General features: G+C 36.4%; 1 protein-coding gene across 1 annotated transcript; it reads left to right on the top strand.

The window, feature by feature from the left end:
• The first annotated feature begins 1,159 nt into the window (after nt 1-1,159).
• On the top strand, nt 1,160-18,106 carry LOC140135603 (nuclear envelope phosphatase-regulatory subunit 1-like). Its single transcript, XM_072157145.1, has 6 exons — nt 1,160-1,334; nt 8,909-8,980; nt 9,254-9,327; nt 11,657-11,766; nt 14,716-14,770; nt 15,244-18,106. Exons 1-6 carry the CDS (start codon nt 1,301-1,303, stop codon nt 15,280-15,282), a joined length of 384 nt encoding a protein of 127 aa, XP_072013246.1. The 5' UTR covers nt 1,160-1,300; the 3' UTR covers nt 15,283-18,106.
• The last annotated feature ends 6,544 nt before the right edge of the window (nt 18,107-24,650 follow it).

The following is a 24,650-nucleotide window of genomic DNA, read 5'->3' as shown; positions in this document are numbered from 1 at the left end:
ATTGTAGACATTGATTAGATACTCAGATAGTACAGTACAGACAGTACTACAGACATGCAGATGAGTGAGATTTAGCCCTAGAACTCTGGCCATAGTATTCGTTTTTTACTTCTACTAGGGCCAGAGGCACTTACATTGAAAAATTTGTTGGAGATGCTTGAACGATCCAGTACAAAAAATGACAGCATTTCAATGCTTGATCGAACCAGTACAAATGTGTGTCAGGTCACTAATTAACATGATAAAACCCACTTGAGAACACACAATCGCCGGTCATTTCTAAAGATGCATTTATACTCAATCGCTTTTGCAGAAACCTGAATCGCACGCATGATCAGTGTACTAAATCGCCGTCGTACTTGCCTGCTGAGCATGCGCAAGATTCGCTGTTTTTCAAAAGCGACACGTAGGCCTATATTGACACCCTCTGTCGGTCAACGTTCTCTAAAATTGTACACATAATTTGTGTAGTTAGCGACAATGATTCAGTCTGATGATGAGTAACCCATGGGTATAAACACAGCTTTACACAATGACTAATTTACATGGGCACAAAAGACCGTGTTCATGTACAGTTACTCAGCCAAACATGGCAGAGTAGGTCCCGGATCTTCGTACATGTTCCTATCTCCTCAACGTTAATACCTTTCCAACAAGGAAAGAGATACGAAAGGCGAACGTCTAGTGAGATTCAGCAAGTGAATTTTGTACTACATGTACATGACTGGTGGTCTGATTCCCGGGTCTGATTCGGTCTCATGTGACTGTGAGCATACGCCCGTAGTAGTGAACTTACCCTAGCAATGTTAGTTTTGTGGTGTTATCTAGGTGTAGCTTTATTGAAATTACGTGACTGAAAGTCACCACCGATTCATAACTTCCAAAAAAGTCGGCATATAATTTCTCCTCCTCGCGTGGTCCAAGCATGCAAAACTGCAGCAATTCGCAAAACAATGAACACATTTAGTAATCTTCCACTTCAGTCGCTGTGAAATACAAAATAAGCGACTGGATGAGGAATCGTATCAAGACCAAAAGTACGTTACATCTCATTGGTTTATTTGTCAGATTGTCAAAATGTAAGCCAATGAAATTTGTTATAACTTACAAGTATTTCACCGAGCCCTGTGCGACTCTTACAAGCCCCGTGTGTGAGAGAGAGCGAGAGAGAAAAAAAAAACATGCATGTATCCGTGTTGCGACGACTGGGACGATCAGTGAAAACATTCATTTGCTCACCCATTTTTTGATACTGTTTCTATAATAAAATACATTTTAATATTGCACCTAGAAGTAGAATATGAAAATGTCGTTAGAGCAAGCACAGACTGAAGGTAGGAATTCCCTGCTGCAATCAGATCACGTTTATTTTTTAGTAAGCTTAAACTTAAAGTTAAACATGTTAAACATGACATGTTAAAAACATGTTAAAAATTAAATTAAATTAAAGGCAAGCATAACAATTAAAACATGCAAATTACTAAAGATTAGCTCATGAGCTCATGCATGCTTTAGTTATTAATCATCTCTATTAGGCCAAAAAAAATAATTGTTTGTTTGTCCTCCACAGCTTTGAAAGAGGACGTGCGGGCGGATTTTTTTTTTTTTTTTTTCGGATTTGGCATATTTCTGGACCTTGCTAGAGCTAAATGCTACAATCATTCACGGTGTCTTAAAAAAGAACCCAACATTTTGTTTCTTATGCAGTTAAAGTTATAATTTGTGTTCATGTCATAGTCTTTTAATGATTTGGTGGGCTTTTTTTATTTTCAACCATGAAAGATCTTAGCATTTAGCTCTAGCTAGGTCCAGAGATACTCCAAATCTGGAAAAAAAATTGAATTTTACTTATTTTTATTAAAAAAAAAAAATTGAAAAAAAAAAAATATTGGTCAGGCCTTCATCTGAGGAGCGGGCGGTGGAGGACAAACAAACAACTTTTTTTTTTTGGCCTTATCTTTTGCAAAATTCCTTTGTACTGGCTGACTGATTGCGTAAAATTGTGACTGTGCCTGTGTGACTGTGTCACGCGATGCTACGCAGATTTATTGGCAAATGAGTAGGTATGCCAGGCAAACACATTTGCTACATGTAGTCAGCCAAATTCGCCGAAAATGTCAATGCATTTTTACATAGAAATTTAAAACAACTGGCCGAAGAAGGAAACCTACATAAATAAGTTTTCTATACTTCACTTGACCTATACCTGATGTCATGTACCAATACCTTGTGTATTGGTACATGATTCGGCGGGTATACTTCAGCAATAGCGAATAAGTGGTCGTTTTTACTCTTTTCAAAGCGTCACATGTAAACCAAATACAGCCCCGAAATGGTCTACTTTTAGCGTGCCTTAACTCCGAAACAGTTTAGTCAAAGTTAAAATGCTATCTCCAACCCTTTGCTTACCTTGGGCGAATTTGCAGTATTTTCCGCTAGCTCCGTGTTGAAAAATGTCCGGTACTTGCCCGGTACAAACATAGAAATGGCCACATTTGCTTCAGTCCTGGTATGAATATTTCTTCCGTAATCCAATGGTTCCAACGTGGGCATCACGATGATAGTCTCCTACACAACCAGATTGTGTCGGCCTGGCTTCGTCGATCCTAAAAGTGAGGACAGCGTGAGCTCTTACCTGCGTAAAAGTCTGTTCGACAAAGGCAATAAGGATGATTGACAGCGCCGTTCATTGGGCGGAGCCATTATATTAACGTCATGACAGCAGACAGGTTGCGCTGTTCTCTGACCTTGACTGTTAAATCACGTAGACATACCGTGACCTGGGTACACGATACAAAGCTGGGGGATGCGACTGCGCCGCCATTTTGACACACGGTATCTACTCTTCAGAAAAATTACTTTTGGTGACGTTTTATATCAAACAATTTTCGATAACGGATTTCTACTAGGATTTCAATTTTTTATTAATGAAGGTGCATGTAGTTTTGAGGAATAACACGGGATGTTTCGAGTTTTATTTCAACTGGTAGTGTAGGAAGGTGAGTGAATTCGTGAATGAGGCCGGGGATTGAGGTTTCGTTGTTTCAACGATCCGATAGTAGGATCTAAACGTAGGCTAAAATGTCTAATGACGCCATGTTTACATGAAAACATTAGCTGTTGCGAGGTCAGTGTCGTTGAATTAGTTACCTAAATTCCTTTCAGGATATTCTGATTTCACTTATTTATGATGTGTACGAAAATTCACCATATAAACTCAAAAGTGTTAATGCAAGCTGTTATTGCTGACAATAGAAACATTGTTGCAAAGTCATTAAAAACAGGTAGGCCTATGTATTACAGACGTACTTTGGCCGAAACGAGATACAGGCCAGTTAGGCAGTCTACACTTGACCCAAATATATGATTTTTTATGGTGATAAGACACTCGCTCATGGAATTTTTAGAGGGATTTTGATAGCAGTTCCATTAAAAAAACCTGCTATCATAATGAGACAAAAGATCTAGAAACACCCCCGAAATGCCGTTTTGGGGAATTTTGCTAGCTGAATCTTTTTGACATTGTTTGATGAAAGTCAATCTTTGACAAGATGTAAGTGTAACTTTGCTACGGAAAGTGCTATGAAAAAAAGGGTTTTCAGTTTTGGCTTTGTTTACTCAAGGGCTTTAATTTGATATATAAAATGATGCAGTTTGATGGCAAATTTGAATTCACCTAGCATATAGGCCTACCTAAAATGAGGTGCTGATGTGATGATTGATGAATGTGTTTCAACTACAACTAATCGGCATGACGGACGTCTTTTGGTCTTCATAGTTCATGAATCATGTTTATGCCTTATATATAACTCATGAAATGCACCAAAATAAAAACTGCAAAGGAATTTTGCAAAAATATTTTTATTTGAAATAAGTCAACCATGCAACTTATTACGATAATATTTTGCAGATTTCCATTACAAATATGATATAATTTTTTCCATGCGTCATGCGATCCTTTGCGCTGATGTCGCATGTAGGCCTATATGGAAAGTGTTGGATTGGGGCGATTAGAAGGAGGTCATACCCTGTGTGCAAATTAAGCATAAAAATCAGGTTTAATATCCGGCGGATGACCAGGTCATGAAATCTGGTCATCCGCCAGAGTTTTTGGTAATCCGTATATCTGCCAAAATTGGGATTTAATAAAATATCATAACTACTTATAAGCAATGGCTGAAATTAAGTGGGAGACAGGAGCTGTTTGGCCCCAGAAACTCTGAAATGACCCCTGGAGTGACGGTTCCATCTCAAATTTAGTTGACCAATGACCAGGGGACACTTTTCTCACAAAACTGGCCCCCTGGATAGTGAACCAAAAATATCAAATTTATACAAGCAAATAGTGCTTATTTAACTCATCCAGCACATCTTTATTTTTATTGGCCCCTTGGTAATTGGAAATGGCCACTGGTTCTTCCAAATCTTGGTGAACCAGGGGCCACTTTTTTTGCCAAAGTGGCCCCTGATTCAAGCTCTCTTATTTTCACCCTTGCTAATAAGTACCGGTGCTCAAAATAAAAGAAAAGACACAAATCAATACAAAATCCAGTGTCATAAGATTCTAAAATCTAAGTTTTTGGCTGATGTCAAAGCCTCATCATCATCATTACAGACGTCACTATTGCGCCCACAAAGCTACAGTACTAGTTTGGACTAGCCGTGGCGATCCTGACTTTTAGACCATCCGCGCTATATAGGGCTGAAATATTACTATTTCATCAAGGTTTAATATTCTAACAAGCTTAAGGTTAGCCGAGAGTTTTTCATGCGCTTGATATCAGAGGCGACGTTCATAACAGAAACAGCCATGCAGAAAATGAACAAGCGTGCGGGACGTGAGGCCTACTTACAATAGAATATCGATCCACGGTCAAGACATGAAACTTGGCTTAGCTCGTGCCCGGAGCTCCGAGTTGGTGGTGGTGGTGGGGGGGTGTCATGTCATTTTGCAAAATTCCTTTGTACTGGCTGACTGATTGCGTAAAATTGTGACTGTGCCTGTGTGACTGTGTCACGCGATGCTACGCAGATTTATTGGCAAATGAGTAGGTATGCCAGGCAAACACATTTGCTACATGTAGTCAGCCAAATTACCGAAAATGTCAATGCATTTTACATAGAAATTTAAAACAACTGGCCGAAGAAGGAAACCTACATAAATAAGTTTTCTATACTTCACTTGACCTATACCTGATGTCATGTACCAATACCTTGTGTATTGGTACATGATTCAGCAGTATACTTCAGCAATAGCGAATAAGTGGTCGATTTTTTACTCTTTTCAAAAGCGTCACATGTAAACCAAATACAGCCCCCGAAATGGTCTACTTTTAGCGTGCCTTAACTCCGAAACAGTTTAGTCAAAGTTAAAAATGCTATCTCCAACCCTTTGCTTACCTTGGACGAATTTGCAGTATTTTCCGCTAGCTCCGTGTTGAAAAATGTCGGTACTTGCCCGGTACAAACATAGAAATGGCCACATTTGCTTCAGTCCTGGTATGAATATTTCTTCCGTAATCCAATGGTTCCAACGTGGGCATCACGATGATAGTCTCCTACACAACCAGATTGTGTCGGCCTGGCGCTTCGTCGATCCTAAAAGTGAGGACAGCGTGAGCTCTTACCTGCGTAAAAGTCTGTTCGACAAAGGCAATAAGGATGATTGACAGCGCCGTTCATTGGCGGAGCCATTATATTAACGTCATGACAGCAGACAGGTTGCGCTGTTCTCTGACCTTGACTGTTCGTCACGTAGACATACCGTGACCTGGGTATACGTACAAAGCTGGGGGGATGCGACTGCGGCCGCCATTTTGACACACGGTATCTACTCTTCAGAAAAATTACTTTTGGTGACGTTTTATATCAAACAATTTTCGATAACGGATTTCTACTAGGATTTCAATTTTTTATTAATGAAGGTGCATGTAGTTTTGAGGAATAACACGGGATGTTTCGAGTTTTATTTCAACTGGTAGTGTAGGAAGGTGAGTGAATTCGTGAATGAGGCGGGATTGAGGTTTCGTTGTTTCAACGATCCGATAGTAGGATCTGAAACGTAGGCTAAAATGTCTAATGACGCCATGTTTACATGAAAACATTAGCTGTTGCGAGGTCAGTGTCGTTGAATTCGTTACCTAAATTCCTTTCAGGATATTCTGATTTCACTTATTTATGATGTGTACGAAAATTCACCATATAAACTCAAAAGTGTTAATGCAAGCTGTTATTGCTGACAATAGAAACATTGTTGCAAAGTCATTAAAAAAGGTAGGCCTATGTATTACAGGCGTACTTTGGCGAAGCGAGATACAGGCCAGTTAGGCAGTCTACACTTGACCCAAATATATGATTTTTTATGGTGATAAGACACTCGCTCATGGAATTTTTAGAGGATTTTGATAGCAGTTCCATTAAAAAACCTGCTATCATAATGAGACAAAAGATCTAGAAACACCCCCGAAATGCCGTTTTGGGGAATTTTGCTAGCTGAATCTTTTTGACATTGTTTGATGAAAGTCAATCTTTGACAAGATGTAAGTGTAACTTTGCTACGGAAAGTGCTATGAAAAAAGGGTTTTCAGTTTTGGCTTTGTTTACTCAAGGGCTTTAATTTGATATATAAAATGATGCAGTTTGATGGCAAATTTGAATTCACCTAGCATATAGGCCTACCTAAAATGAGGTGCTGATGTGATGATTGATGAATGTGTTTCAACTACAACTAATCGGCATGACCGGACGTCTTTTGGTCTTCATAGTTCATGAATCATGTTTATGCCTTATATATAACTCATGAAATGCACCAAAATAGAAACTGCAAAGGAATTTTGCAAAAATATTTTTATTTGAAATAAGTCAACCATGCAACTTATTACGATAATATTTTGCAGATTTCCATTACAAATATGATATAATTTTTTCCATGCGTCATGCGATCCTTTGCGCTGATGTCGCATGTAGGCCTATATGGAAAGTGTTGGATTGGGGCGATTAGAAGGAGGTCATACCCTGTGTGCAAATTAAGCATAAAAATCAGGTTTAATATCCGGCGGATGACCAGGTCATGAAATCTGGTCATCCGCCAGAGTTTTTGGTAATCCGTATATCTGCCAAAATTGGGATTTAATAAAATATCATAACTACTTATAAGCAATGGCTGAAATTAAGTGGGAGACAGGAGCTGTTTGGCCCCAGAAACTCTGAAATGACCCCTGGAGGGACGGTTCCATCTCAAATTTAGTTGACCAATGACCAGGGACACTTTTTCTCACAAAACTGGCCCCCTGGATAGTGAACCAAAAATATCAAATTTATACAAGCAAATAGTGCTTATTTAACTCATCCAGCACATCTTTATTTTTATTGGCCCCTTGGTAATTGGAAATGGCCACTGGTTCTTCCAAATCTTGGTGAAACCAGGGGCCACTTGAACCAGGGGCCACTTTTTTTGCCAAAGTGGCCCCTGATTAAAGCTCTCTTATTTTCACCCTTGCTAATAAGTACCGGTACTCAAAATAAAAGAAAAGACACAAATCAATACAAAATCCAGTGTCATAAGATTCTAAAATCTAAGTTTTTGGCTGATGTCAAAGCCTCATCATCATCATTACAGACGTCACTATTGCGCCCACAAAGCTACAGTACTAGTTTGGACTGAAAGAAGGCCACACAGCGCACACTCTAGCCCTAACTAATAATGTGGGGATGTGGTGGTTTTAAACTTTAAAGCTTTGAGGAGTAGGCCTACGAAGACTAGCAATGTGATTTTTCGTAAGCTTTTAAATAAAATATCGGGACTAAATCATTTTTATACTGCATGAAGGTTAAAAAAATGTGGGTGTCCGACGGATAACCTGCAGTGAATTTCTGGTTATCCGTCGGCAAATCTTGGTGTCGGGACTACCGGATTACCACTTCATTTGTACACTGGTCATACCCTAACCCTAACAATGCTAACACTAAGTTCTCCCTAATATAATCCTTAAGTTCTATAACCATAACGCTAACCATGACCTATATACCCTAACCCTGAACCATATCAAAAAAATGACCTCCTTCTGATAGCCCTGATCCAGCGTTTACCTGTGAGTGTGACTGTGGTCTGTCTATAGAGCAGTATTAGGCCAAGTAAAATAGATAACGTCTATATTGTCCCCAATTTTGGGAGATTTTCAAATATTTTTGTTAATTTTCTTCTAGTTGCTCTACTTTTGCTTCTAAAATTGTTGAACAATGAAAAAAAGACATGTTAGGAAGTTCTTGGTTATCACTAATAATAAACACATTGCAAAGTAAGTCTTTTCAAGCTAAGGGTAGTATAGGGCTTTGGGGAAATAACAAAAATATTTATTGACAAAGACTTTGCAAATGCAATTTCACACAGAAATAAATGGGTAAAAAAATAACATACTAACAAAAGGGCCCCTCACTGATTTTTGAAAAATACATGTTTTTTTTTTTTTACAAAAAATGGCCATTTATTAATATAATATAATAAATTTATGCTTTACGTGTACGTGTTCAAATGTCTGATATGGACCAATTTTCTTCTTGTAAATCAATTTCATTTACAACCAAACCTATGCTGCGCCGGCTTGCGTTCTGCAACGGACACAACATGTCTCTTTGCACTTCTTTTGAACTCGCTTCCATCTGAACTCCGTTGTACTGTTTCTCTCCCAAGTTTCACCTTCTTTTTCCCACAATAATCTGACGGCTTTGTTTCAGTTAGCTGTTTTGTTTTGCATTTCAAATGTTTTGTTTTCCATCTTGGCGCCATATGGTCTTTATGAAATGGTGCCCTATAAACTTGCATAAATGCCTTGTATGTCGTGTATGTAAACCAAGATGTTAATTTTGTTTGTTAAATGTTGTTTTGATTTAATTTATTGTTATTTTGCAGACTTGAAAGCATTTGAGAGGCGGCTAACAGAATATATTGCATACCTCAGACCATATGCATGGAGGTGGAGAAGTAAGTTCCAATAAAACTAAATAAACTATTTTATCATATAATTAGTTAGATCACTGTGAAAAGAAAGTACCTCGTATTGGACAAACTACTTAGTTTGTTATCCCGGCAATACGAGTAGCAAAACAAGGTACGAAATGAATACTTATTCCACTCAATGTCAAGTATTTTACCACCTACATGTAGCATCAATAAACAAGACAATGTTCCACTCAAATAGTGGCCTGGATAAAAAAAAAATTTAAACTCTCTAACATCTTTTCTTGTCTGTTGCAGTTGTGCTGATCCTAGTTTCAGTATGTACAATATTTGGAGCATGGAATTGGATTTTAGACCAAGAAACATCTCAGGTACAGTTTTTGTTGTATAATATTACTTAGATTTTTGCTTGTTTTCAAATGACCTTTTCGGTAAATCCCATAAGCCTTTGCGAGTAGACCTAAGTTGTTGTCATTTGACGTCACGCCGATGCACACATCGTTTAGCGAACATAGTTCTGCACATTGCAAGTTGGCGTGTCGTCAAATGACGTCATCTCTGGTATAACCGCAATGAATTATGGGATTTACGAAAAGGTCATTGACCTATTTAGCACCATCCTGTAATAGCACCCTATGTGGACTTTTCTAACTTCCACTCAGTACAAATGACCATACGAGGGATGTGCTGCAAATGGGTCACATTTTCTGCCTTTTGATGTATCAGTAACCTCTATTTCTAGCAAAATTTGACCAAAATGTTTGAAATTGTCACATATTTGGGGAAAAGTGAAAACTCAAACAATAATTTATTTGTGTTATATTTGGCACATAGTATAATGATGGATCCACTTTCAGATCCCCCCTCCGGTGCCCCTATCCATTTACTTAGTGCACTTTTAGCATACAGATTCAAATCTGTAAATATATCGAGGGTTGAGAACCTGAAAGCCTTTACTCACAAAGTGTGAGTTTGTGACTTAAGAATATGTGGCTCACAACCCTTGATATGTATATTCAGTCACAATATAACAATCTGGATATTACGTTGCAATGGTGGTGACATTTGTTTACAGTTCGTAATCTTAGTAAGATTATTCTCTTGGTCGGGGACTATTGCACTTACCCACTTCTCGCGTCTGTCAAAGAGGGCACCCTCGCAAAATTCCTATTGGTTTGTACAGGGCAAGTCAATTTTCTCAGCACAGAAAATTCCAATTTGCATTGTCTTTGGTAATTATTTAAAGTTGATTTCCCGGATAAGAAATCAAAATTTTGGAATTGTTTTATCAAGAGGTGTTTATTTTATGGCATGTTTTGTAATTTCCCCCATTGAGTGAAACAGTAAGTGTCCCCTTCGTGTCTGAGAGGGCGAGATGGAACAGCCAAATATCAGCAAAAGCAACCAATGAGAAGAAGCAATCTATCACAAGTGACGTCATGCCGATCGACAGAATAGTAGAACTAAAATAGTATAATTTTGAATAACCACCTTGTTTCTTCTTATAACAGCGTCTTTTTCTCCTCCTTCTTCCTGCTCCTCATCTTCTTAGGGCTATTCCAGTTGTAATCCATAACCCCCTAGGAAGATGTTACTTTAATCTGTCACACAGAGAGTGTGAATTTCAAATGAGGTCACCTGAATGGGTGACTCTCTTGGAAATATGCACCCCGTGTGTGGAAATTAGGTCATGATCTGGTCCATGGGGGCCAAAGGAGGCATTTTTGAAAATTGAGTTACTATAACTATTACCAAATACAAACATTAGGCTATCATATACTGAAAACACCAAAGGTCTAGCATACTTGGTTCTAAAGCTATGAAGTTTTGTGATGTTTATTTTCTTATACATGTTTTATTGTTTTTTACCCCATATTTTTGCCTTTATCTCAATTTCAAATTTGCCGCCTTTGGCCCCCATATATGGATGTTAACTGGATTATACTATTCAGCAAATTCCTTCAGCAGTGTCAGTCTGCTCTTTCTAATTATTGCATAAAAAGAACTAGGTCATGTGGTGCAATGCAACCTGGCCAGCGAATGAGGTTTCGATGTGATGATGGCATGATTCAATCAGAACCCCACTTCTGTGTATGCCATAAACTGCGCCAAAAAAAATATTGACTATTCTTAGTCAGTGGGAGTGGTCTAGTTCGTAGACACATTTCTGATTGGACAATCGCATGATTTGGTGCCGTCTATCAGGCCGTAGATGACCCCACGTCATCATGCGTCTTGATAATGCGTAACACACGTGTAGAGGTGCGCGTATGTATCTCGCTGGATGCGTAGACTAGTGCGGAATACGCGAACGCGCTAGCAGTACGCGCAACAGAATACGTGAAGTTGTAAACAAGTTTCGTTCATTTTTTAATGAGGGGAGTTTTTATGACGGTGGGGGCTTAGTTTTTGCTTTAAAAATTGTTTACAGTTATTAAAATAATATTTAACTGACTAAGAATGAGAATAAGCGATAGGAATTTTTATTTTGCCTATCCTCTACCTATGATAGGCGACAGGCAGGTCCAATATTTTTTATCGTAGTGGATACCGGCTGCGCCGGCATCCACTACTCAAAATATTGGACCTGCTTGTCGTCTATCACACGGTAGAGGATAGGCAAAATAAAATTCCTATCGTTTATTCTCTAATTCTTGTTGTCTTTGTATTATTCAGAACTATATGTTTCTTTAATTGCAGGTATCATTTTTACAGTCTTTATTCAACCATCCATTCTTTGCATTTAGTGGTCTGATGTTAATTCTACTATTTTTCTGTGGCATCCATAAAAGAGTAGTAGCTCCAGCAATGTATCCTTTTATTGTGCAAAATGATTATGATAAAAATCTGAAGTTCCCCAGTGGGGCTCAACCGATATGGCATTTGTCTACCGAACCAATATCCGATATCGATTTTGGCGACTTCGGAGAACCACTGGACCTATTCTGAAGTGCTAGGATCATTAGGATCATTAAGTTTGATAGAAAATCTTTATTGTCAATTTTTTTTTTCTTTATCACAGGAAACCTAACTTGACATTGAGATTTAATGTGTGTGACAATTGAATACCTGAGTGGAAGAAGGGCCCAACTCCATCAACACTTTTTTTAAGATACTAACAAAAAACATACTATTTAAAAAAGTTTTAAGAGACAGACTGTTTTTATCTTCAGGGGGCCTTGAGTACTGGTACATGAACAAACATTATAACATACATTTGAAATGATATATATGGCAACGGTACAGGTCTTTTAAGATATGATAAACTCATCTTGGTAAAATGGAGTTGGGCCCTTCTTCCACTCAGGTATTCAATTATTTGTAGGCCCTTTCAACAATTACTCTGTTTTATAACATTGTTTTACCTGGAAAATATGCAAAATGAGCGTAAAAATGCTGGGAGTTTCGAGACGTTCCGACTGTTGAGTTCATATTCTTTGTTTGAAGACACCTATATTGGCAGTGGTATGTGATGTCATTTGTGAATGGGGACAGAATTGAAAAATCACAGCTTTAGGTTTCAAATTCAGACTCTTAACAATTGCAAATCAAATTATGTGGCTCTGATTTGTGGATAAAATTTCAGCATTTAAGAAAATTATCATTCACTGATTTTTGTGATAGAATCAGGCCTTATATTAAGTGTGCTTGGACCAGGAGCTAAAATGAGCTCCTGGTCCCAAAGATGGCTCCTGGCATATAGTTTGTAGTGTAAAATATTGGACACACCAGGAGCCAAATCTAGGCAACCGTGGGGTAAAACGAGCCTGGGTGCCTGCTTAAAATATAAGCCTTGGATAGAATGTGCTAAGAAGAAATTGAATTTTAAGTAAGGGATCAAATCAAAACTCGACCGCCGGTTCCGGGCGGTTCCGTCCGGTTCTAAAATATACACAGTAATGAGGTCAGTCGTCACACCCTGGTTAATATGGCCGGTTGGTATCATCGAGTGAGTGAGTGGAGTGAGTTCAAGTGGTTTCTTTTCAAATTTAGTACAATAGGAATAATCGATTTTCCTTTTTGGAGTTCTTCTCAATCAATGTAGCTACTGTTAGCATTTTATTTTGATAAAATATCAGAGACTTGGTCTATTTATTTCTAATTATTTTACATCGTGACAGGTTAGACAAGACCTATTTTAAAGTTTCATTTCCGAGGGGATAATGGCGATCTCGGAATTCTGCATGTTTTAAAAGGCAAGGGTAATACATTTGTCATAAAACTGTGTTTATAATCCAAAAAAAGAAAGAAAGAAAGAAAGAAAAAAGGGGAAAGAGAGAAAAAAAGAAGAGAGAAAGGGAGAAAGAAGGGGAAGAGAGAGGGGTTCGGAAGGGGAGGTGTCCCAAATGTACGGGGGCTCATATATTTTTGGAAAGAAAAATGAGGGGGTCATAAAAATTTTGATGACCAAAAAGTAGGGAGTCATAAGATGACCAAAGATAGTGTGTTTGTTTTATTCAAAAAGATTGATTTCAATACAATTTTAGTTTGTTTAGCATGTTTACGGGTGTGTCGGTGGTGGGATCATAAAATTGTTGTTACCGAAATAGGGGGAATCGCAGTTTTATTGACGCCGACTTTTTATAAATTTGGGACCCCTATTCCGAAGAAAATGATAGCCCCAAAGTATTAAAATGCCAAATTGCCACGCGCTGCTATCTCGGTAATGCCATTCTGGGAGTAGATTTGTGAGAAGTCCCCTTGAAAATTCCTTTTTTTTTAAATCTCGAACTTGAACACGAATCTCAAAAATGAGAGTATAGTTCTATTCGTTCTGTAAATCATAAAATAATATGAGTGCTAGATCAGCTCCTCTGATATAATATAATGCTCTTGAGCTGGATCAAAATAGGTCTACCGGGACTAAATTAACCAAAAGTTATAAAAGGCCTGTGCATCTTCCTTTGGCACGATTTTAGGACACGATTGTCCTCAATTTTGTTCATTTTAGCATTGAAGTTGCAATTTTTTTGCATAAATCACAAAAGAAATCCCTAGTTGAAGTACAAAGCAAATATAAATGAGTCAATCAATATCACTTCAACTGGGAATTTTATTGTAATTTATGCACGCATCATGTCTTCTGGAGGCAGATTTGAACTAATGACCTTTCGTGAAATCGCCCTATAGTAGTATATAAATAATAATTGTCCATCACCAACACAGGCCTATGTGATTCACAAAATAACAAATTCACAACTTCTAAATTACTTAACCTATAGAAATCATTGAAACACTGTTCTGAACTGAAATTGACTGATCTAAACAATGGTGATATATTCAAGCAATTTTAACCATAAACAAGAAATCATTTCCAAATTAATTTGCTTTGGTGACAAGCCAATAGACACGCGACTAAGAAAAATCGATCACCGTGTAGTACTTTCAAGTATGCGCTATTGTGACCGTGAAATTTCAAGTATGCGCTATTGTGATCGCGAAATAAACATATCGACATTTTGTTAATCTCTCCGGTTATGTGCTTAAACCAACCGGCGGTTGCTACTCATGCATTCTTGCATATTCATATACCAATGACCTCAACCAACCGGACAGAACCGCCCGGAACCGGCGGGCAACCGGCGGTCGAGTTTTGATTTGATCCCTAACTCTGATTTTATTTTCTGCCGCTTGTTTTCTTGGTCCAACAAAGTTAATATTTCAGTTAATATTGTCTTTCTGTGCTTGAATTTGCTGATAAAATTTGATAGTGACTAGTGAGTTTGTTTCTATTTACCTTAACTTATTGATATCATCAGAATCACAGCAAGATGTCGCTCAGTTCTAGCTGATTTTAACATGTCCTGTGATGATGTAAGTATAAAATTGGGTTCTTATGGCAAAATAAATGCACTGCCACTGTCATTGTCATTGTGTGCCATTCAGACAGGGCTTGATATGAAACTATGGTGTACACTGATGATGAGTGGAATTCTTTTTGTAAAGAAGTTTGTATAACATGGCTATTATTCTAGCAAACAGGGTTCTCTCAAAACAACTAAGCATGAGATTGGGCCTTGTATACACACTATAGGAGATGTCACTAGGGGAGCTGTCAAAAAGTTATGTCAGAATGGCATACCCCCTGTAACAGTTCTCTTTGTGCATATGCAAGACCTAACATCTTGATACTCGCTAGGGTAGCAACACTCGGTCTAATGAGATGGACTTCTGTATACTTAAAGAATAAAGGTATGGTTGCTGCTGTTGTGCATCTATCGTCTCATATAAAACATCATGATATTCTCATCTAATGATACATGGTTTGATATTGTTTTCTTCTCCAGACTGGGAAATTAATCTTAAAACCATCAAGAGCCACATGACAGAAGGAGAAGGAGTGTATTTTGGACCTTTCAATGGACTATCATGGACACAAGACTATATAACTATAGATAGATAGTGAAGCTATTCAGGCTGTGGGGCCTGTTAAATTTGTTTATTTGAACAGCAACCAAAAAACCCACATATTTTGTGCAAAGCACAATGGTATTGTATTGAATGTGCAAGGCACATAATGGTCTGAAGTCTAGTTGGATTTAACAGCCATGCCAAGCAGCCATGTAGTAGTTTTCAGATATGAAATGGGCATTTCGGAAACCAACTAAGTAATGTATCGGTGCTTGTACCATAGCAGTCACTATGAGCCTGCTCATTGAGCCAAAATAGTATCATTCCTCAGTGGCATAGTTCAACAATGCAGTTAACCTCCATGACCTCATGTTGAGGAGGATGAGTTTTAGTACCCAGTATATTCAAAGGTCATCCTATGAGTGTACAGTGGTGAAGTGTGACCAGATTGACAGCTTCATCCCTTCCTCCATTTTATCTCATCAAAATGCAGATTTGGTATTCGATGAAAGCTTTAGTTTTCTCAAAACCCCAGTTAAATTTTAGGCCAAGAATATGTTTCGTTTAGGCAGTATGAACATAAACATTGTAGTTTGGTTTTGTGTCACAATTTTGATCCTGAACAACAAGATTAAAATTGGTCAATATTTTAAATTACAGTTAATGCTGTAAGATGAATTTGTTGCCTATCATACCAGACCCAAAGATTAGGCTTATGAAAGTTGATGTTAACTCTGTCCACGCAGGTGTCGACTGCAGACGACAAGTTTCAATTTTTTTTTTAATTAAAAATGTCAGAATTGTAAATTTTCATCACCATATTTGGAATCAGCATGAAAAATGCAGTTAAATGAGTACAAACAAGGCTATTATTGGTTCAGTGGTTCTTAAGATAGCTCTTGATTTTTTGAGAAAACATCTCAAAACTTGGACTTTTTATATTGAAGCCTATGGCTAGCACGCAGAGCAGATTCCCGTCACATATTTTTTGTGGAGTGATGAGATGACTCTTTCATATATTGTTATTTGGCTGTATTTCATTATTACCTATATTGTAGATGTAAGACCATGTAAAAGATAGTGATTAAAGCATATTATAAAATTTGCTGAGGAGGATTTTGAGTGGGTTTGAGGAATCCAAAAAATTGGCTTAAATTCTGCATTTTTTGTCTGTAAGAGTATAATGTGAAAATACACTACTAAAATATTTTAAGTATCAGAAATAGGCAACCCTGATTTGCATTTTTTTTCTTTGTATGTGTTCATGGTGCTGACCAAAGTACTTTTCAGTGGCAGTGCCAAGTGGTCTGTTGTCTGAATCAGTGGCGTAACTGGGGGGGGGGGGGCAACATGCTCCGGGTGCCACCCTTAGGGGGGCGCCAAATTGACCAATTCAGCATCGATTCTGCGCCCCTCTGCAGAAAATCAATTTCAGCACAAAATCAATTGAAAGAACATTTTAAGACCAATATTCAACCAAAATTAATTAGTGGTAGGCCTTATTTGTCAAAAATTTTGTCAATTATTTGTCAATTGTTTCAAGAATTGCCTGCATCTAAGATATTCTCGGGGAGGGGGGTGTAGGGGTGCCAATATTGTTTTTTGCCCCGGTGCTACCAACCCTAGTTACGCCACTGGTCTGAATAGTGAATATTCAATACTGAATCAGAATTACAATTTTTATGATCCTAGCATCATCTTTTTATGAAATTTTGCAATAGGTATCCACAAAAACAGCTTATTCGCAAAATTAAAGTTGATTCCGTTTTGGCGTTTGCGAGTTATGCATGATTATGTGCATTGCTCCACAGGCCACTGTGTTGAATTACGTTCTCCACCAGAACGTAATTCAAATTTGGCGATATTTTTGCTTAACAAATTAATCTGCAAAAATTATTTTTGTACTACATTATGTAGCCAAAGGTTTCCAGTGGTATAAAAATCTCAACTGTTTTGAGAAAAGTGGGGGGATGAGGCTGTGGATCATGAAATGTCTTTTTAATGTTGTTTTTAAAACATGCTAATATTAGTAGTTTTTGAAACATGCTAATAAATAAGTCTGATCCTCGATTTATTTTTATTAGTAGTACGATGTGTCCCCTTTGGCTAATGCTTTAGGTATATTCGTCTCAGGGCTAATGAAATGAAATTGTTAGTTTCCCGTCACCCGCCCTCATAACTTTTTCAATTTGACCAAAACTTTCATTATTTTCATATAAAAGTCAATTATCTGAAAATTGAGATGGAAATAATCAAAATTGAAACTCTCAAAATGTGTGACATCCCCTGCTGATCATAATCAGCAGTTTTTCTTAGGTGTAGGGGTAGAGGATGTGGTAAATAATGAACATTTCAGGATTACCTCGTCATGTTTCTAGTGATTACAAAAATTGCAAATTTCTTTTCATTTTTATAAAAACAAATTCAAATCTTTTCTCAATCTGTTGCAAAATGTCTGTAATGATGATCTTAGCATTAATATATGTAATACCTGTTTTGAGCTGGTCTATTATCAACAATATAGGTAATAGCCATATAAATGAAACTTTTGACAATAAATCATGACCTCATATTTCACCAAAAAAATGTGAAGGGAAACTAATCATTTCATTTCATTAGCCAATATCTCTTTATTTGTCTGTTAAGTGCAATCGAAGAACATGATAACAATAGTCGTATAAAAACATGGATATAATAATTATGTAGCTTGTATTGTGAAAGAAAACATTTATACTTTATTTGTATGGGATTTCATGTGTAGATCATTTGCCAAATAAACTCTTAGTAACATGGTGGAAATATTGTACTACATTTCTTTGTCAAGAACTTGCATACCTTAAATTTGACTCGTATCCCAAAAGGTGAAGTGTTGTTTTGGTTTCATTTTAAATTCATGTGTTTTTTTCTATCTATACTGAAGATAGCTCAAATAAGATGCACATTTTTTTGTCTCCTGAACAAGAGAATCGACTCGATTTGTTTTGTTTGTTTTAGAGTCGAATTAGGTCTATGATCATGATGGTGTTATATCTAGACTTGCAAACATGTTAGTATTACTTTTAATTTTAATTTCTGACCGCCATAATTTCTTTTGTCTTCAGTAGATAGCACCACTAACACGGTTCATTGAAGGAGATGAAATGACAACATGCATTTAATTTGAGTTATCTTTAGTAGATGGGAAAAAACACATGGGGCGCATTCTCCGATAAAGCGTCCAAGTTTGGTCTCGGGAATTGCAAAATTCCAACCACGAAGAATTCATGAAAATCATTCAGAATCATAAACTTTAATAGTTTCAGAGCACAAAACAATGCATGGGTGATTTTTCAACAATACTTAATTTTTGAGCAATATTGCTTGTACGCATTGGGTGTAACGTATCAGTGGTAACGTATCTGTGAAGCCCTTTCACACTTATGTCTTAATCGTGCAAGTGTAAAAACTTACCGACTTAATACCCATACTTGATCAGTCATCACCCAATGTACTAAAGTCTGATATGGTATTTGGCTTCATTTATCACAGCGTTTTTTTCCGAGTGGAGTAGAATTTAGGTAACGTATCTGTGACGACATGAACGTAACGTCACGATTTTTTGCCATTAATAGACCTGATTTTTTTTACTTTGAAACCATTGTGTTATGTACCACATATATAATATAACTATGGAGCCTGCTTGATCCATCACATATGAGAACATTCAGTTATTTTGACGGATTGCTATCCATGCCTTGCTGGCTTGGGGCCAGATTATTTGGCATCCTCCTTGACATTATACATCCCTGGAAGGCAAGGACTTCGATCTGCCACTGATGCCACTCGTCTGCATGTGCCCAAACTCCACTACCGTTCATTTAAGTCTGCCGCTGATAAGGCTTTTGCTTTCATAGCTCCCAAGTTGTGGAACCAGTTACCTGTTTCAGTCCGCTCCTCCAACTCTTTGCCAGTGTTCAAAAAAGGGCTGAAAACATTTTTGTTTTCAGAAACATAATTGCTTGTTATTGGTTCTTGTGAACTTTTTGCTTATATTCTATCATGTTTTTGTTGTATATTTCTTGCTATGTTGTTTTGAGCGCTGTGATCATTTGAAATGGCGCTATATAAAAGCCTATTGTATGTATGTATGTATGTATTAGAAATATGGTAACGTATATGTGAACAATATTGGCGACATAGTCTCAAAGACCTGTTGGAAAAATTGAATAACCTGCGTTGTGATGTTTTATACTTTATAATTAGGGCATGATACCAGCTAATGAAAAGTACCTATAATCCAATATTATGCGCGCATGTATAGCGAACAGGGACACATTATACGGAACGCACCTTGGCTGGCGACATGGAGGAAAACAATGGATATGCATAATCAGCTTTATTGTTTTATACATTCTAGGCATGTTACAACCTTTAGCCCCACACATTTTATAAAGCAACTCCTAAGTATTAGTTCTATTAATAAAAGTCATTTCTTTCTGACGAAACAAGTCTGAATACGACTTGAAACTATGGGCGACACAGATTTGGCTTTTTGAACGCTTTATCGGAGAATGTGCCATGGATTCAATAAAATTATTATAGGTCTACCAAAAGAAAAATTAATGTCACAACACTTAGAAATTCTAATTTGATCTTTAGAAGATTGTGCCACTATCACAATTCTAAAACATCAATCTATTAATTTCGTTCAAGAGATTAAAAAAAAGGAAAATGCATAAATTTGAGCTATCTTCGGTAGATAGCAAAAGCGCACGAATTCAATTTAATAGGAAAAGACTCGCTTCAAACACATTTCATGAAATAAAAATACAGTCTTACACATCATTTAATTAATACTATTCTGACTGGGGAAAAGTCAGTTTGTGAACGAAAGGAAATATTATTAATTAAAAATTGTGTAAGACGGCAATTTGTTTATTATTCAATCAACATATTTCTGCTCATAAAACGTGTTTACAGCGAACCTTTTCCTAACTACATATTTTGAATTCATGCGCTTTTGCTATCTACTGAAGATATCTCAAATTTAATGCATTTTGTTATTTTGTATCTCTATAACGAAATAAATCGATGTTTTTACTGTTGTGAATGTGGTGCTAAGTGTTGCGATATTTTCTTTCTGTAGGCCTATAATTTTGTTACATCCATTGTGTTTTTGCTATCTATTGAAGATAGGCCTAACTCAAATTAAATGGATGTTGTCATTTTTTCTCAACGAGGTAGCTTATTATTTGAAAGCCGTGTTAGTGGTGCTGTCTACTGAAAACAAAGAATTTCCCAATAATTATGACGGTCAAAAATAAACGTTTTTAAAGCAAGCAGAAAATTATCATGATTAAAGGAAATCTTCACTGCTTGAAATTTCAATTTGATCTTCAGTAGATATATCACCGGTAGGCCTAATTCTATTCTATATATTATTATCAATATATCTCGATTTTGAGCGCGTTTTTTTGACAGCAGATAAAGGGCCTATAATGATTTGCAAATCACACCGTAATTCTACCTTGAGTAGATAACAAGCAAACAAACAACAAACATGTAGTAAAAAAGGTACCAAATGAAATTTCTGACTTCTATTATTTTTTTTAATTAGTTCATACGGTTCCAAATGGTATCATCTGTAGATAACAAGATATTGTCAACCTTTCTTATTTACTTTCTTTGTATTTTATATAAAAAATACTATCTTGAGTAGGACCTAGATAGCGGAAACTAACAAACAAAACACAAACAATAAACATCAAAAACAAACTTTCCCTAACAGATGTTTTCTAAATTTGTGAAATAGATTCTGTTGTTTTATAGGCCCGCAATGCTATATCTTCAGAAGATAGCTGTTTGCGCGCGCGTTGCGAGAAAATGATGCAGATCGTAAATGATGCAGGCCGTAAGTGGGCTCGCGCGTGTTCACAGATTTAGATGATGGATGTCGCAATGGGTGATTTGCAAATTGCACCGTAAATGGTATCTTCAGTAGATAAAAAACAAAACAAAACCATACCAAATGATCTTTCTGATTCGTCTCATGCTAAGTCTTATGATTTCCTTCTTTTTTTTTGTATTATTTCACTAGGTTTTAAAATGCTCTCATCAGTAGATAGGCCTAACAAAATTTATTCAACCTTTCTCAATTTCTTTGCATTTTACAAATAAATACTATCTTGAGTAGATAGCGGAAAAACTAACAAGCAAATAAATAAACAAACAAACAAAAAACATCAAAACAAACTTTCTTAACAGACTTTTTCTAAATTTGTGAAATATTTTCTGTGTTGTTTTATTAAGCCCGTAAAGCCGTCTGCGAGTTCCGAGAAAATGATGCAGGCCGTAAGTAGGCTTTCAGCGCGTTTTTTTGACACCAGATGATGCGTGATGTCGCAAAGGGCCTAAATAATTTGCAAATTACACCGTAAATTTTACCTTGAGTAGATAACAAACAAACAAGCAAACAAACAACAAACATGTAGTAACAAAAAATGTACCAAATTAAATTTCTGACTTCTATGATTAAAAAAAAAATTAGTTCCTACGATTCCAAATGGTATCATAAGTAGATAACAAAATATTGTCAACCTTTCTTACTTACTTTCTTTGTATTTTATACAGGGTGTCCCAAAAAAAGAGGCCCCTTTTATATCTTGAGTAGGCCTAGATAGCAAAAAAAAAAAACACAAACAAAAAACATCAAAAACAAACTTTCCTAACAGATGTTTTCTAAATTTGTGAAATAGTTTCTGTTGTTTTATTAGGCCCGCAATGCTATCTTCAGAATATAGCCGTTTGCGCGAGCGTTGCGAGAAAATGATGCAGATCGTAAATGATGCAGGCCGTAAGTGGGCTCGCGCGTGTTCACAGAGGATGATGGATGTCGCAACGGGTGATTTGCAAATTGCACCGTAAATCGTATCTTGAATAGATAAAAAACAAACAAACAAACAGACAGACAGACAAACAAACAAAAATATTGATGATCTTTCTGACTCGTCTCATGCTAAGTCTTATGATTTCCTTCGTTTTTGTATTATTTCATTAGGTTTAAAAATGCTATAGGCCTATCATCAGTAGATATGCCTAACAAAATATAATCAACCTTTCTCAATTTCTTTGCATTTTACAAATAATTACTATCTTGAGTAGATAGCGGAAAAACTAACAAGCAAACAAATAAACAAACAAACAAAAACATCAAAACAAACTTTCTTAACAGACGTTTTCTAAATTTGTGAAATATTTCTGTGTTGTTTCATTAAGCCCGTAAAGCCGTCTGCGAGTTCCGACAAAATGATGCAGGCCGTAATTAGGCTTTGAGCGCGTTTTTTTCACAGCAGATGATGCGTGATGTCGCAAAGGGCCTATAATGATTTGTAAATCACACCGTAAATTCTACCTTGAACAAACAACAAATATGTAGGCCTAGTAACAAACAAAATGTACCAAAAGAAATATCTGACTTCTATGATTAAAAAAAAAAGAAGTTAATACGGTTCCAAGTAGATAACAAAATATTATCAACCTTTCTTACTTTGTATTTTATATTTTAAAAAATACTATCTTAAGTAGATAGCGGAAAAACAAACAAAACACAAACAAAAAAACATCAAAAACAACTTGACTTTCCTAACAGATGTTTTCTAAATTTGTGAAATAGTTTCTGTTGTTTTATTAGGCCCGCAATGCTATCTTCAGAAGATAGCCGTTTGCGCGCGCGTTCCGAGAAAATGATGCAGATCGTAAATGATGCAGGCCGTAAGTGGGCTCGCGCGTGTTCACAGAAGATGATGGATGTCGCAACGGGTGATTTGCAAATTACACCGTAAATCGTATCTTGAGTAGATAAAAAACAAACAAACAAACAGACAGGCAGCAAACAAAAATATATACCAAATGATCTTTCTGGCTCGTCTCATGCTAAGTCTTATGATTTCCTTCTTTTTTGTATTATTTCATTAGGTTTAAAAATGCTATCATCAGTAGTAGTACTCCCAATTGTATGGTATTATGGTGAACTTGGGAGAACTGCTCTTTGCTCTTCTGTAGATAAAAGAATGACCAACTTCTGGTACAAAATTGCAAACAGTAAAACCCAAGCTTACGAGTATTATGTATAGACTGATGAGGTCTTTATAATTATAACAAATGTATTTTTCAATCTCCTAAAAATTAAGTCTGTTCTGGATAATGCTGGATTATCATATTTTTGCGATCATGATTTATCTCTTGTTAATAAATTCTGGCTCAAAGATAACTTGGATTTAAGGCTTTCTGATATTTACAAACAGAATTGGAATGAAGAAGTTAACAAAATCAGTCAATGTAGTAACTATAGAATCTTTAAAACAAGTCTTCATTTTGAAAATTATATCAAAACATTTGACCAGAATGATCGTATCAAACTTTGCAAATTTAGATGTGGTAACCACAAGCTTTCCATCACCACTGGAAGGTACCAAGGTATCCCCAAAGAAGAATGTTTGTGCCCTCTATGCACAAAACATCAAGTGGGTGACGAATTTCACTATCTTTTTGAGTGCCCGTTGTTGTCTAACGAAAGAGAAGACAGTGAAATGGTCAATCTGGCCAAATTCTGCAAATATATTATGAAAAAATTTGAGTAACCTATTATTATGCATTGTCGTATATTTTGAAGTCGTAAAATTGAAACGGTATTATCTTATATGTATTTTATTTTATCTATTTGGATTTGTATTTGGATTACATATTTGGATTTGGTTGTATGTGAATGTATGGATATATAATGCTTGTATGGTTGATTATATTCTCTCATACCTTTTTGAAGGTAGTTATAGAATTTAATAAAACTTGTAAACTTGTATAAGCAAAACCAGCATGAGAAACAAAACAGTACCATTGATTATAAAATGACAATACTGAAAAACTTTTGTTCATAATTCTATGTCAGAATAAATTATTAGGCCCCTATTTAAAAATTGTGTAAGACAGCAATTTTTAAATTTCAATTTATACTTCTGCTCATAAAACGTGTTTACAGCGAGCCTTTTTCTACATATTTTGAATTCATGTCCTTTTGCTATCTACTGAAGATAGCTGAAATTTAATGCATTTTTTTAAATCTCTGTAACGAAATAAATCGATGTTTTTCCTGTTGTGAATGTGGTGCTATCTAGTAAAGATCAAATTAAAATGTCTTAAGGTGGTACTATGCCTACACCCCTTTCCAATTTTGTGCCTATTTTTTCATTTTTCTCAAAAATTATAGCGCATTGGTGACAAGTAAGATATGTATATTATATAGGGGCAAGGACCTCAACTACTTCACTGAAAATTTTATTTCAGCACAGACAACACTTGTAGAGTTACA

The sequence above is a fragment of the Amphiura filiformis genome, chromosome 16 (genome assembly GCF_039555335.1).
Source record: "Amphiura filiformis chromosome 16, Afil_fr2py, whole genome shotgun sequence".
Taxonomy (NCBI): Eukaryota; Metazoa; Echinodermata; class Ophiuroidea; order Amphilepidida; family Amphiuridae; genus Amphiura; species Amphiura filiformis.
The sequence above is the reverse complement of the archived record's forward strand: the minus strand, read 5'-3'. Positions and strand labels throughout refer to the sequence as shown.